We start from the raw sequence: 13473 nt of genomic DNA on the forward strand, positions 1-13473 counted from the left end.
CTGGGAAGGTTGTATAGCTTTTACATAGTTTTACTTACTTAAAGCTGCCTTATCATTTGTTTATTACAAACTTGATTAATTACTCAAAATTATATTAGCATACATTTCTGATGTTCTTAAATTAACACCGTTAATACAGGTACATGTATAGTTTCATGCTCTTTTGACTACATTTAATATTTATGGTTTTATGATTTTTGATCTGATAAACTTTACCAATGAATCCCTTCCAACAAAGTACAGTGTGTGTATCAAGTCCTTAAATTATATAATAACAAGATACAAGGGAATGTACAACCCATGTTATTAAACCATTTTAACTGAATGAAAAATATATAAACACAAACATAAACATTAAAAACAATAACATAAACCATGTGTGTTAAGAAATCATATGTTGATGACAACTCCTTATTAATCCTCCCCCTCAAATTTACACGGCCGAATGTGGTTAATGTGCCTTCTCCAAACCTGCCCATTGTCCATCTCGATTTGATAATGCACCAATCCTTCTCTCCTTCTTACGTTTCCAAATTTCCACTTTCCGTCTTTTCCGAAATTGCGCACCTGAACCCTGTCTCCCACCCGAAACTCTCTTTTGATTTTAGTATATCCGTTGGGCATTTCTGTGTGATCTTGGGGTCTCTTCATAAGATCCAGCCTTGTCCTTATTCGTCTCCCAAGTATAAGTTCATATGCCGAGCTACTGGCAATACAGCTTCAACATCCCATCCTCGTCGCCAGTTATCAAGTCCTTAAATTATATAATAACAAGATACAAGGGAATGTACAACCCATTTTATTCAACTATTTTAACTGAATGAAAAATATATAAACACAAACATAAACATTAAAAACAATAACATAAACCATGTGTGTTAAGAAATCATATGTTGATGACAACTCCTTATTAGTGTGAGTAAACAATGTTTTATTGCAGGGAGTGGGACAGGAGTGCTGTCGCGACCGATGCAGCGCAAGCTGGTAACACTGATCAACTGTCAGTTGATGGAGGAGGAAGGGCGGTCGCGTGCGATGCGAGCAGCTCGCTCTCTGGGCGAACGTACAGTCACCGAGTTGATTCTGCAGCACCAGAACCCTCAGCAACTATCGGCCAATCTCTGGGCTGCTGTACGAGCCCGGGGCTGCCAGTTCCTTGGACCAGGTTGGTGTTGATGACATGTGATACTAGAATTTGGTACAATTAAGGACTTACAACTACATGCTATTCCGCTAATTTTGAGTTTTCAATATCTTAAGAGAAAAACCTTTTCTATATTTTTTCTGTATAATCTAGATCATAGGCTTCCACTGTCACAGTAAAATAACAAATAAGTCTTTGAGTAATGACCGCGTCGTTGAATGAGCAAGACTAGAGGCCGATGTTTTGGATGCTTGGAAGTTATCTATCTTCATGGCAAACTAATATTCAAATGAAGAGCTTTGTGTGTTTTGAAGAAGCCTATATTGGGGTGGGGGTGGCGAAGATATGTGGAGTCTTGTAGAACGTTCTAGAATGTTGTAGAGTTTCAAGATGCCGTCATCTCCGAAGACCAAGATTTATCAGTATAGGTCTAAGAGACACAAAAATTACCTCTATCTATTGATGTTCAGTTGAATAAAATTTGCAAAATCAATGTTTACCTCTGTTATATTTTCCTAATGTACATCTCTAAGTTGAAATCCTGTGTTATAGTAACTTTGTTATCCACAAGTTTTGCGAATGTCGGCTGTTTCAGTAGGTGTACTGACCGTTACAGTTGCTTCCCTGTATAGTTTTAAGTAAAAGGAAGTGTGTGTAAAAGGAAATGAAACATTGGCTGTTGGTGAGAAGATGGAAGTTAAGGAGGTGGATTCTACTTAGCTCTATGTTGTAGCCATGCAGGAGGAGGTGCTGAAGCTAGTTCTGCTGGCTCTGGAGGACGGCTCAGCGCTCTCCCGCAAGGTGCTGGTCATGTTTGTGGTGCAGCGGCTTGAACCTCACTTCCCTCAGGCCTCCAAGACCAGCATCGGCCACGTCGTCCAACTGCTCTACAGGGCTTCTTGTTTTAAGGTGGGTAGTTTTAAACTTAACCTCTTTATCTTTTATCATTCAGTTGTCAAGATAATTGTTGCCAGCTGCAAACAGTTGTTAGTCGAGAATAGTTGTCAGCAGCGGACGGTTGTAAGCCGCGAATAGTTGTCAGTTTGAGGACAGTGGACAGTTGAGGACAGTTTTTGTCAGCGGCGGACAGTTGACTTTGATAAACTAAAGAAACATCATTGCATTTAACAATTAAACTTTGACACTACATCCCACCTATATTTCCAAGCACTTAAGCAACTTTTTTCTTTTCATAAATAGTACAACCTAATTATAATTTTGATCCTATCATGACTTTTAGTCAAGTAGATTAGTCCATAATAGCATTGGTAAATATCTCAGTTACATTTTAATTTAAGTAAGTCTTACCAGTATCAGCAAATTGAAGTTCAAACGTCAGTGGTTCAAATGCAGCCAGGAAGGGGTCATAAACAAAGTTCAATCATGAAATACATTTAAAAGTCAAACATTATTTAATTTAACTCTGATAATATTGCAAGTTTACCTCCGTTCTAAGTCATCCCTACGTTTTCCGCAGGTTTCCAAAAGAGAAGGAGACTCTTCCCTGATGCAGTTGAAGGAAGAGTTCCGCACTTACGAAGCGCTACGTCGAGAGCACGATGCACAGATTGTGCAGATTGCGACTGAGGCTGGTCTGCGTATTGCGCCGGACCAGTGGTCTGCGCTGCTGTACGGTGACACTGCGCATAAGTCTCACATGCAGAGCATCATAGATAAACTGCAAACTCCGCAGAGCTTTGCACAGAGTGTACAGGTAAACTGGGTTTGATTGTAATTTGTGTTTGTATGTGATTATATTAGGTATTTTGAGGGTATGTGACTGTTTTGTTTGTAGGCAAAATCGTGCCTTATTTTATGCAAGTTTTCTCAACTTCTTCAATCTGGTGTAGAAACTCGTGTGATATATTGTTCTGTGTAGGAGTTGGTGATTGCGCTACAGAGGACTGGCGACCCTGGCAACCTTAATGTTCTCAGACCTCATCTGGAGTTGCTGGCCGCCATTGACCCTAGCCCAGGTAGGTGTAACAGCTGATAGACAGCTGATTTAACTCTTAACTGGTACGGTTGCTAACCTTGTATTCACTTTGTTTGTTATCATATTTTTAAGTAATTTGTGCTTCAGGTTTAAGTAACTAGTACCTGATTGCTATTCCTTAATCGTCACAAGAAGAACATTGGACACAATCATAGATTTAAATGTTGTAAGTTTACTGCACCCTGATAAAGTTCAGCAGTCAATAACAACAGGTGGCTTCTATCATATTGTAGCCGATGTGTTCATAGTTTACTAAATGTAACATTGTCCGCAGAGTCGTCAGTGTGCAGCTGGCAGGAGGTGTGGCAGGGAGTGGAGGCAGCCCGGCTAGTAGTGGCGGGGCTAGTGGAGTTCATCAGGGTCCACGGAGCACGCAAGCCCCCCGGGGGTGACGGGGCCACTCCTGCCGGGTCTCACGCTCACAATGCCAAGTACAAGATCAGTCTGTGTCGTGACCTACAGCTGCGTGGCTCGTGTCCTCGAGGAGTGAACTGCACCTTCGCCCACTCCGAGGATGAGCTAGAGAAGTGAGTGTTGGTTGGATTGTGGTGTGGGAGTTTTTTCATTTGAATAAATTGAATTGTTGTTGAGTCTTTTGTAAAAAGTCTTAACAATTTGAATGTGAGGTGGTGTAGTGAGCATGGGATTTCAATCCACAAGGTGCAAGGTTTGATTCCTGTCAATTGCCAATGGAATAGGTACGGTATTCAGCAACCCTGTAATCCTAGCTTGAAGTGGTAAACAGTTAGGCTAGAGCCTAACGTCCCAGAATGTGGAAAGGGAAAAAATTGGACGGAAACCTATATAGTACCACCATATACCTACTGAAAGGAAATGCAATGTCTCCTTATAAGATGCTAAAGACCGAGTAAATCAAGGATGTGAAAAACCAATCTCCCAGCCATTGAAATTATTGAATGTAGTTTTTGTATTATAAAATCAATAAGGAAAGTTAATTACCTCTCCTTCAAATAAGTTGAGAATTTTAAAATTAAATATACTTTAGTACAAACATTTTGTGAACTTACAAAATCTGAGTAACTTATGAGAAGTGAACTTCCATGGAGAAAAATTATTGCTAAATTAACACAATTCTATTACAACATAACAAATATTCTAGCCAAATTTCATTTTCCTTTCCTTCAAATTTGCGATGTTGAGGTTTAAATCTGAATACTATTTTCAACCACAATATTATTTGTTTATACATGGTAAATTTCCAACTTTTTACCAGGTACCGATCCAAGAACCGCAAGATGGTCCCTCGACCCGGATGCAAGGAGGAAGATTTTCTAGCGGACTCCTTGTTTAGCCACAGTGACGAAGTGATTTTCAACACACAACAACACAATTCTTTTAACAGTAATGCTGGTAGGTGATTAGAAATATCTTTTAATAACCTTTTATCATGCACAATAAGCTTTGGTTGGCGTTTCGGGACCCTGAGTCAGCTCCCTCGTACAATACAACCTTTTGTCTATCAGCATTAAGTTTGGCTCCCCCATGAGCAATGTTTTTAACAAATAGTTTCCCATGTTTTAGCCATCCTACAAAAAGATTAGAAACTACTAATTCATTTGTATTTTATTGTTGCATTGTTGTCTGTTTAATTTTTCAATCTAACTGTAGACTAAAGGAATTTACTGCCTCATAAGAAGTACAACTGGTATTGTGTCTCAGAGCTCCATTATCCTGCCCTGTCTAGCAAATCTTAACATATTTCCATTTATACTGCCACAGTTTGACTTAGAATTGAACTAACAAATATGTTATCTACTTCTGTAGCCTTTAACCTTAAACAGTTCATATTCCGTTTGTTTTTGTGTCCGCCTGAATAAGAAAACCATTAAACAGTGTGTTGATTTAACATCTACCATACACTGCTGTTAACGCACATAGTTTAGATGTGCCCAGAGGCCAAAATCACCTTCCGTTCAAATTAATTTATTTTATATGGCCGTTAGCCCGTTAAATCAAGTAAAAATCATCCTGGTTTTTTTATCAAATTTGGTACAAACATGTAAATTTAAGTTTAATCTAACCAATTCACATACCAGCGGGATCAGACTAAGCGAACGGGGTTGTATGGAGTAAACATTTGTTGTTTTTTTACCCCCAAAAAATTAAATTTTTCAACTTACTTACAAATTATTGTGTAGAGCAAAGAAAAACTAATAATTTAGTAATCTAAAGTGTTTTTGTACGTTTAATAGTTTCAGAGACAATTCCAAAAAACTGTCAATCTTCCCATGGAGAATAAATAAACTGCTGTTGTTTACTTGTTTATGGATAAATTGATCAAATGTTAAAAATTTATTTATTTCATACTAAACTACTAACATTTCAAATAAAACACACTTTATTCCTTTCCCTGTAGTAGCAAACCTAAGCACCCACAAAACTTGCTTTTTTAAATAGGGAATGAATCTGACAATTTTAAAGAAATATTTGAGTAAAAACCCAACTAGGCGATTGGAAACTCACTTAGTCAGCAGGTTTGCTGCAGCTGGGGTGTTAGTGTTATGTGATGCTGATTTATATCAACTGTATAATGCTATTGTATGGATGTTCAAGTCTTAGATCCACTAACAAAGTTCTGTGATGCAGGCGTAGGTGTGAGAGTGGGCGATTTCAACAGTAGCTTGTTTCCCATCAAGAGTTCTCCGCACACGACATATCAGCCGCCGCAGCAGCAGATGTTTGCTCCGACTCCCGGCACCTTCACTCCTGACATTTACAGGTAACTAAACAATCCCAACGTTACTGATGATAATACACTTGATAGTCTGGTAATTTGACCCTACAATAAATAAGTCATTGCCAAATATTTGTACTGTTCTCGAATAAGTTTGTGCTGTGACTGGAGTCTCGTCTTTTTCTAGCTTACAATTAGTTTACACTCTTAAGAATTGGATGATCCACATTTTTGGTTTTCTAGCCCGCCTTCTTCTTCTACGTAACAAATCACAAGCAGTAGGATACGTACCTTTGTCTGTTTTCAGTCTTAAGAGGCATCCACACCCCTTCTCGTTTTAGAATCGAACAGACAGACAGACAGACATTGGTCGCGCAACAGAGATATAGAAAATAGTGCGGCAGAGCACAACGCAAGAGTGACGTGTCGGCCAACCCTCCTCCCCCCCAACCCACCACCGTCGTGGCTCTAGCTCTCTCTCTCTTTCTCACTCCCTCTCTCTCACACACAACACAACACACTCGTCTACTGACTACTGAGCTCTGCTAGCTAGTGCCACTGTCCTCCACCTCCATGCGGCATGCCCTGCGTCCACACACTAGGCCTACATTACATCTTTTTCTGTCTTCATTTAATCCTGCAACCACGCACGTGTTTTTCCTTGAAGTAACATTCTAAAATAGTTAAAGGTTACTGGAAAAAATCAATTTTTTTACCTTGCGATGCTAATTCCCACCACAGTAGTATCCAAATAAAAACGAACTAACATGCGAGGTAAAACACAATGTTTGTTTAAAAAGTGTAAAAATCGGGATTAATTAAAAATTTCAGCATTACAGTTCTGTAAAAAACAACTTTAATTATGTATAAACTTAATTATATGATATAGGCCTAATACTTTAAGGCAAAACATGTTTTAGAATAGTGCATAGGTTACATCAGAAATGTTTTCCCACAAAATGTATCCAGGATGAAAATGCAATAAAACATTATTATAAAAACAAACTAACAAATATATTACATAATGACATGTTGTTTGGACAATAAAGCGTTTAGGTTGCATAATTTTTATTTACATAATAAGAAAATGCAATAAAATTACATTGTAAACACAAACAAAATACTATATAACAGCACAGTATATAAAAAAATGTGTCGTATACACACAAAAGAACCTTATACTTGAGAAATATATTACATAATTTTTTTCATAATATTAATAGAATAAGAAAATGAAAGAACAGAATATTGTAAACACAAACAAACTTATATATTAAAGTGTACAAAAAAATTGTTTGTATACAGAAACAAGCCTTTACATATACTTCAGAAATATATCATAAAATGAACCACAATAGCAAGAAAAAAATTAGTAGGCTTAACTAACATTCGTAAATAAAAAAACCAAAATATAACACATTTGTATAACAAATATTAATATTGCAATTAACCTTTAGCGGGAAAATCCAATACTATTTTCGTTCTGTATGTTCTTAGTGTCATGTAACGTCCGAGTGATGATCCGTCCGCCTTACTTTACGTACATATATCCCACAGTGGAGGTACATATTCAAAAATGACAAACTTTACTTTTTTGCTCGTTTATTTTCCTTGTTTTTCAATTTTTCTTCCCGTTTCTCGATAGCGGCCAAAATGTAGTACGGATTTCTGATAGGCATACTTCTTGTCTTCCTGGGGTCAATAAGTTCAGGTAAAATGCAGTTCATGTAAAACCGTGTCAATTTATCAACCATTTTCAATGACCAGAAACTATCGTCTCTTTCTATTTTTTCGATTTTCATCCCCTTAGGCGTCCAAACAATAAAATTACAATAGCTTCGTCTTGTGACGTGTAGTTGTCCTTGCATTTGGAAGTAGTAATCATGGTTTACATTTATTTCTTTTTTGCCAGAAGTTTGGTCTTCTTTCCAAAAGTTTGCAAACACCCCTTTTTTTTGCTTGATAGCTTCATCTGGAGTCATATCTGCTGCTGCTGATGGACATTTTATTTCAATTATTCCATCATCACCCAAAAGCCCATCAGGTGAAGCTGCCAGAAAGGGAAGTTCTCGGTCGATGAAGAGGCCACATTCTTGGATCTGAAGACCAGAAGACTGCAGTTCTTCTCGGGCCGCTGCTTCATTTTCCCTTCCATACTGTAAGCTAGCGGAATCCACCTCGTCACTATATAATAGTTTGGTCACAAGTTTGTCACATTTAGTGTGTGGCAGTCTCTTACAAACCGCTGCAAAGTTGGAGGCAGTGAGCAGTTTTCGCCTCTCCTCTCTCCACAAGGTGGATTCGTGCTGCAACCTAGTCGCCGTTTCGATTTGAACGATTTCCTTATCAGTTTTATTTAAACTACTTAGGAACTCGATTTTCCTGGATTGAAATTCCTGTTCGTCAATATCGGGTCTTTGGGCGTGTCGCCCGTAGTGTGGATCGTTTGTTGGTTTTGTTGTTATCAAAAGCCGCCTTTTACTCTTTGTAGCTGATCGTCGTTTTATTGCAGCTTTGACAATTTTAGCTTTTCTCCTCTGTTCAAATGTCTTGGCGAATTTGCCCGGGCTGTTCTTATACAAACATTTGTGCAGTTTGTAGTGTGGCGTGTTAGTGTTGTGACTAACAACTGCTGCAGCGCAACGAGCCTGGTAAGAACCCTTCTTAGTGTAGTTCACTCGTTTTCCACCAATGAATTTTGCTACTAACGAGTTGAAGTGTTCGGCATAGTTACTGTTTACATTTACCAGCAAACTTTTGGCATTGTCTACCAGGGAGCCGACAGCTGTCATGATTTTGCTGTAAAGACCCATTTTCTTCAATGTTGGAATGAGATTCTCTTCTTCAGGTTTTTTGCCATGACAAAAGTAATTTCTGTCGGAGCAATGGAGGTGTTCTCCAAAAATGTGACTTGGGCCATTCAGAAGCTCTTTCTTTAGTTCTAAAGATTGGATGTTGATGGGTTTGTTTTCGTTTTTCCTATACTCCACAGCCTTCGTAACCGCCGACCTAAACTTTTTCCCAGCCCCTGCAATCTTTTTTCTCATGTCTAGTGTGGATAACATCTCTCCCTTCTCGTTTGTGTATTTTGAGGTGTCTTTAGAAATGTCTTTGATTTTGTTACAGTAATTTCTTAGTAAATGATTGGTACATTCTATTTTTTCTATAGTCAGGTTTTCGTAGGGTCTCTCTTCCAGTAACTGTTTGTAAACACTACTGTCTCCATCAGCAATTAGTCTAGCATACTTGATGCCGTACATAGATTCGCTCTGCCTGAATCCTTCAACGATAATAGCGGCCTCCATGCTGCTCGATGAGTCACTCCAATTTCTGTAACAGGCATGGCTTGATATCTCTTCTCCTTTACTTTCGAATCTCGCACACGCTGTGCAATATTTATTTTTCACTCCTATGTAGAGGACTTTTCGAGTTCTGTATCCCAGGATAGCAGCCTACAACAAGGGCAAATCATTGAAATAAATACAGTCGTGATAATATATTTCAGCCGTGAATAACATTAAAAATATCTGCCAAAGTTGTTATTAATTTTTTTTTATTCAGTTTATCATTGAATTTTGTATAGTTTTTCCAATATGGCCGACAACTTTATTTTTGTAACAATTAACAATTGTCAAGAACAATGTTATTTAGTATTTAAAATTCAGAATCTACTGAAATTTCCAATTTACCAAATAAATTTGTTCCCCAAATATAAAAATCTTTTACTGTACGGTAATAAAATACGAGGTTTCATAAAGACCGGTTGAAAAAAATTGAAAGATAGAAATGTTTATGTAAAAAATACTAAATGGCGGATATCTGGCTAACGAAGTGATTTTAGAAAATGTTTCAATATTGTTGGGCTCTTTATAATGATGGAAACATTTCCCGGAGTGTGTCCTAGTAGAAGCTGGACACCCTGAATTTAAAACAGTTGCCAATACCACATATTTGCCATACAATTTCCTCAACCTGCTATTTCCCGACTGAACTACAAACAGCAAACACTTACAACTCCTGAAGCTGAGTTGTAGTTTGAGGATTTGTAGGACCGTTTTGCCCAGCTGGCATCTGCGACGACGGTGATGAGCGGCACGCCGTCTCGATCCACCTCGCCACTCTCCAGCGCCAATCGTGCTTCCTCCACCGCCGCCTCGCGCATCTCCTCTAGTGCTGTCTTCTGCCACCCTTCTGCAACCTGTGAACCACCATTACCCGAAACTTTACAATTGTGGTCAATATTGCCGTTTGGAAGGTCACATTGAAGTTGTTATCAACGTCTACAATAATATCTATAGGATAAGATTTGATCCTGTAAGTTGGTATTATATAATACACTATACTAGCAGAGAACCCATCCTTCGTACGGGATTGGCATATAACTATAAAATGCTTATTGCAGTTATGGGAGAGGACACGGTTTAAGAACATATGTTTCTTTTAATCTATACTGTAACTATAGTAGGCCTATAGCACATCTACCATAGCCATATTGTTCTACCACTGCACCTAAACCGTAGAAAAAAAGTACCACAGCTTTTGTTGCTAGTTGGTTCAAATTATCTGTTCTCATAAATGCCAAAAAATAATAGTGCTGCACCCTGTTGGTAAACCTTATACGTTTTTAATGCTAAATATCATAGAACCAACTTGTGTAGTTGAAACATCTAAAAGAATTTGTCAACTCATACTAATTGTCAATACGTACTAATTGACTTACCATAGAATGATAGCGGTCATAAGTAGTGTTGCTCATGCAGTGGATGTCCATGGATCCTAGCAGCTCCTGGAGACCGGAGTATCCACTACCGATGGACATGATGCCGGCCACCGCTGCAGTGTTGACGTCCATCTGCTGGTTGTTGTTTTCTTCAGACCAAATCACGTCACTCAAATTGCACATTTCACACTTAAACTTGTACCCAGATTTCAATCCGTTTGTTATTTCACCTTGGAAAACCATGTTTCCAAAATGGCAATCAAAAGGCCCGTCATGGTGGCTAAGCCGCCGGATTTCGTCGAAGAAATGTTTTATTTGCACAATGCGCCGGCCGGTCAATTCAGGGAGGTCTTCTCCAGCGGAAGAGGAAGTTTCCATGGGCAAGGGACTTGAGGACATTACGGGTGTTTGGTATGAAGGTGTGGTTAGGGGTGACTGAGGAAGGGTCTGTGTCTTGGGGGGAGTTACTGGCAGTGGGGCCGGTTCAGATGGAGTTGGTGATGTTGACGTTGACGCCTGGTTTCTATAAGCCGCCGTATGTCGCAGCATCCGCCACTCCGCCAACCTTTCACCTCCACGGTTTTTTTTCCGTTTTACCCTTTGGGGCCTCACTTTACGCACCATGTTTTCAAAGAAAGATAAGAATGGCTAGTCTACTGTAGTTGTATAAGATTATGTGCAGTGGCCTATACTAAATAATATTTAAAACACAACACAAAACAAAAACACGACACAGAAATGTATAAATAGATAGCCCACTATTTATACATTACAAACACGATCTATTTATTTATACAAACACGATGTATTCACATAGACAGGTACAGAAAAATAATATGAGAATCTATAGTGTGTACTATGCGAGCGTCCGAGTGCTACTACAGGACAGTATGCCAGGTAGGAACTGCAAAAAACAATATTTCTTGTGAATTTCTTAGAACTGAGTGACTCATCCCTCACCCCCCCCCCCCCCACACTCTCGCCCCAAACACAACTCTAATCAAGTTGAGACTGTCAAGTTTGGCCGTTCACTTTCCAAAATGTCTAAGAATATTCGCAACTGCATTTTAGCTACTTGTTTATAATTTGGTTGGAAATAGGTGTGCAAGATTTTGTAGGCCTGCTGCGAAACCAACAATGAATAAACAGTTTTACGTAAAGTGATTAATCTCACCATTGCCAATTTCAAGTGTTAATATATCTGTAAAGCTTTATTTTGTAGTAAGGCGTAGTTAGAAACATATATTGTTGCACCAATATACCAAAGCTATAAAACTTATAATAGTAAACGTTATTAAAATATCTAGGGAATTGTGCTTAAACTATATTTTTAATACAGTAGTACTCGCAACTTAGGTCTACCAATTAGTGTAGTGCTTCTATCACACCCACGATACGATGAATATCGTAGTTACTGTAGGGATAAGGTTGTATACGTCATTTAATAGTAACGTCACGGAATAAACTACGTCATTCTTAGTATGAACAAAAATTACTGCGCGACTAAATGGAAGCGCCTCACTTTGCCGCTAGGATCGCTCGAATCAGTGCGCATTCCGTGATGTAAGGGTTTGCGCGGTCCCATTTTGTGCCCGTATTTTTCAACATATCAATGTAATACAATATTATTTGAATAAATAATACTCTAAACTACTCGAAATGCTTTTTTAAATTTTGAAAAAAGACATAAAATAAGCGATATTAATATCCAAAGTTGATGATTTTCAGTTGACAATATAAAAAAACTATTTAAGTTATCGAAATTTCCAAAAAGCAATTCTAGTAGTTTGGACTTTTCTCGTTATGAATATATTTAGTTTATAATTTTCGCTCAATTACTGGGGCGTCTATATGGGACCGCGTGAAAGCTGTTTTTGGAAATTTGCGACTGGGTGTGGAGGACTCTTAAAACAGTAGTTTAGGGGGGGATTACTAGCTTTGGGTCGTAAGACCCAACTCAAATCCAAAACATATTATAGTCCGTGAAATACATGACAGACGTCTTCATCAATGAAAAACACATTGACATTAAAGTGGATAAGTTTTTATTTATTTATGTTTTAGAGGTTAAGTGGTAGAGAGGACTTATAAGTCCTAACTTCGCCTCTCAAATAAAGACATTTTTAATTTCTTTCATTGACACATAAAGTTCACATTTAAAAACATTAAAAAAACATGTTATGTTTATTTCTAACATAGCTCTGATAGATTGATTCTAAATTGTCAATTTTTTTTCTAGATTCCTTTTTTGGATTACTCTATATACATATAAGCTATATGGGAGTGAATATAGGAATAATAAATCATTTTTAAAACTTCAATACTGCAGAGTTTTGAAATTTTTCAAATTGCGAAAAAACCAGGGGTTATTTTATTTAAATTTAAAATAAGTAAACAATTTTGGTCTCAAGACAAGTTACCGAACAGCTACCCCAAGGAAATTTAGGCCTACTGCTTCTGTTATTTCAATTGATTGTTTTTCTTTTACTTCACTATTAGGAAAATTGTAATAAACTTGCTTATGGTTCAAAAGTGGGAACTTGATCATTGTGCATTGATAAATAAACAGCTGATTTTAGTCGGTAAATATTTAAACCCGTTCTGCACTCATACTCAACAAATCATTGCACATTGATGTGTTAGTGTTGTACGTCTAATCCAAGTTGTCGCCTTTTTGCAGTGCGGCGCCTCACAGTATGGTGCTCAGTACAGGAGGTCAGTTGTACGCGCCACAGCCTGACTACGCCTCCACTGCGCCTCCCCACACTGACCATCGGCCCATAGAGACGGCTCATACACAGGCATGGCTGTCGCATTTACCCCCTCCACCACCCAATAAGGTAGATCGATTCCCTGTTTCTGCTTCCGTCCTACCTTCAAATCCTTGAAGTTTAAGTTCTAATCTATAATAGTTTTTT

At 38.2% G+C, this 13473-nt stretch overlaps 1 protein-coding gene across 1 annotated transcript in view; it reads left to right on the top strand.

Annotated features, from left to right (window-relative positions):
- Positions 1–13473, top strand: part of LOC128993913 (roquin-1-like) — a 39111-nt gene that overhangs the window by 9761 nt on the left and 15877 nt on the right. The window contains exons 4-11 of the mRNA XM_054418017.1: positions 941–1165; positions 1878–2053; positions 2622–2858; positions 3024–3120; positions 3415–3667; positions 4375–4511; positions 5748–5880; positions 13236–13395. Of these exons, the coding sequence (XP_054273992.1) occupies positions 941–1165; positions 1878–2053; positions 2622–2858; positions 3024–3120; positions 3415–3667; positions 4375–4511; positions 5748–5880; positions 13236–13395 (1418 nt within the window). The remainder of the gene's footprint in view (positions 1–940; positions 1166–1877; positions 2054–2621; positions 2859–3023; positions 3121–3414; positions 3668–4374; positions 4512–5747; positions 5881–13235; positions 13396–13473) is intronic.

This window comes from Macrosteles quadrilineatus, unplaced genomic scaffold (assembly GCF_028750875.1).
Source record: "Macrosteles quadrilineatus isolate MER2022 unplaced genomic scaffold, UCM_ALF_1.0 Scaffold_5__1_contigs__length_97177068, whole genome shotgun sequence".
In the NCBI taxonomy this organism is placed as follows: domain Eukaryota; kingdom Metazoa; phylum Arthropoda; class Insecta; order Hemiptera; family Cicadellidae; genus Macrosteles; species Macrosteles quadrilineatus.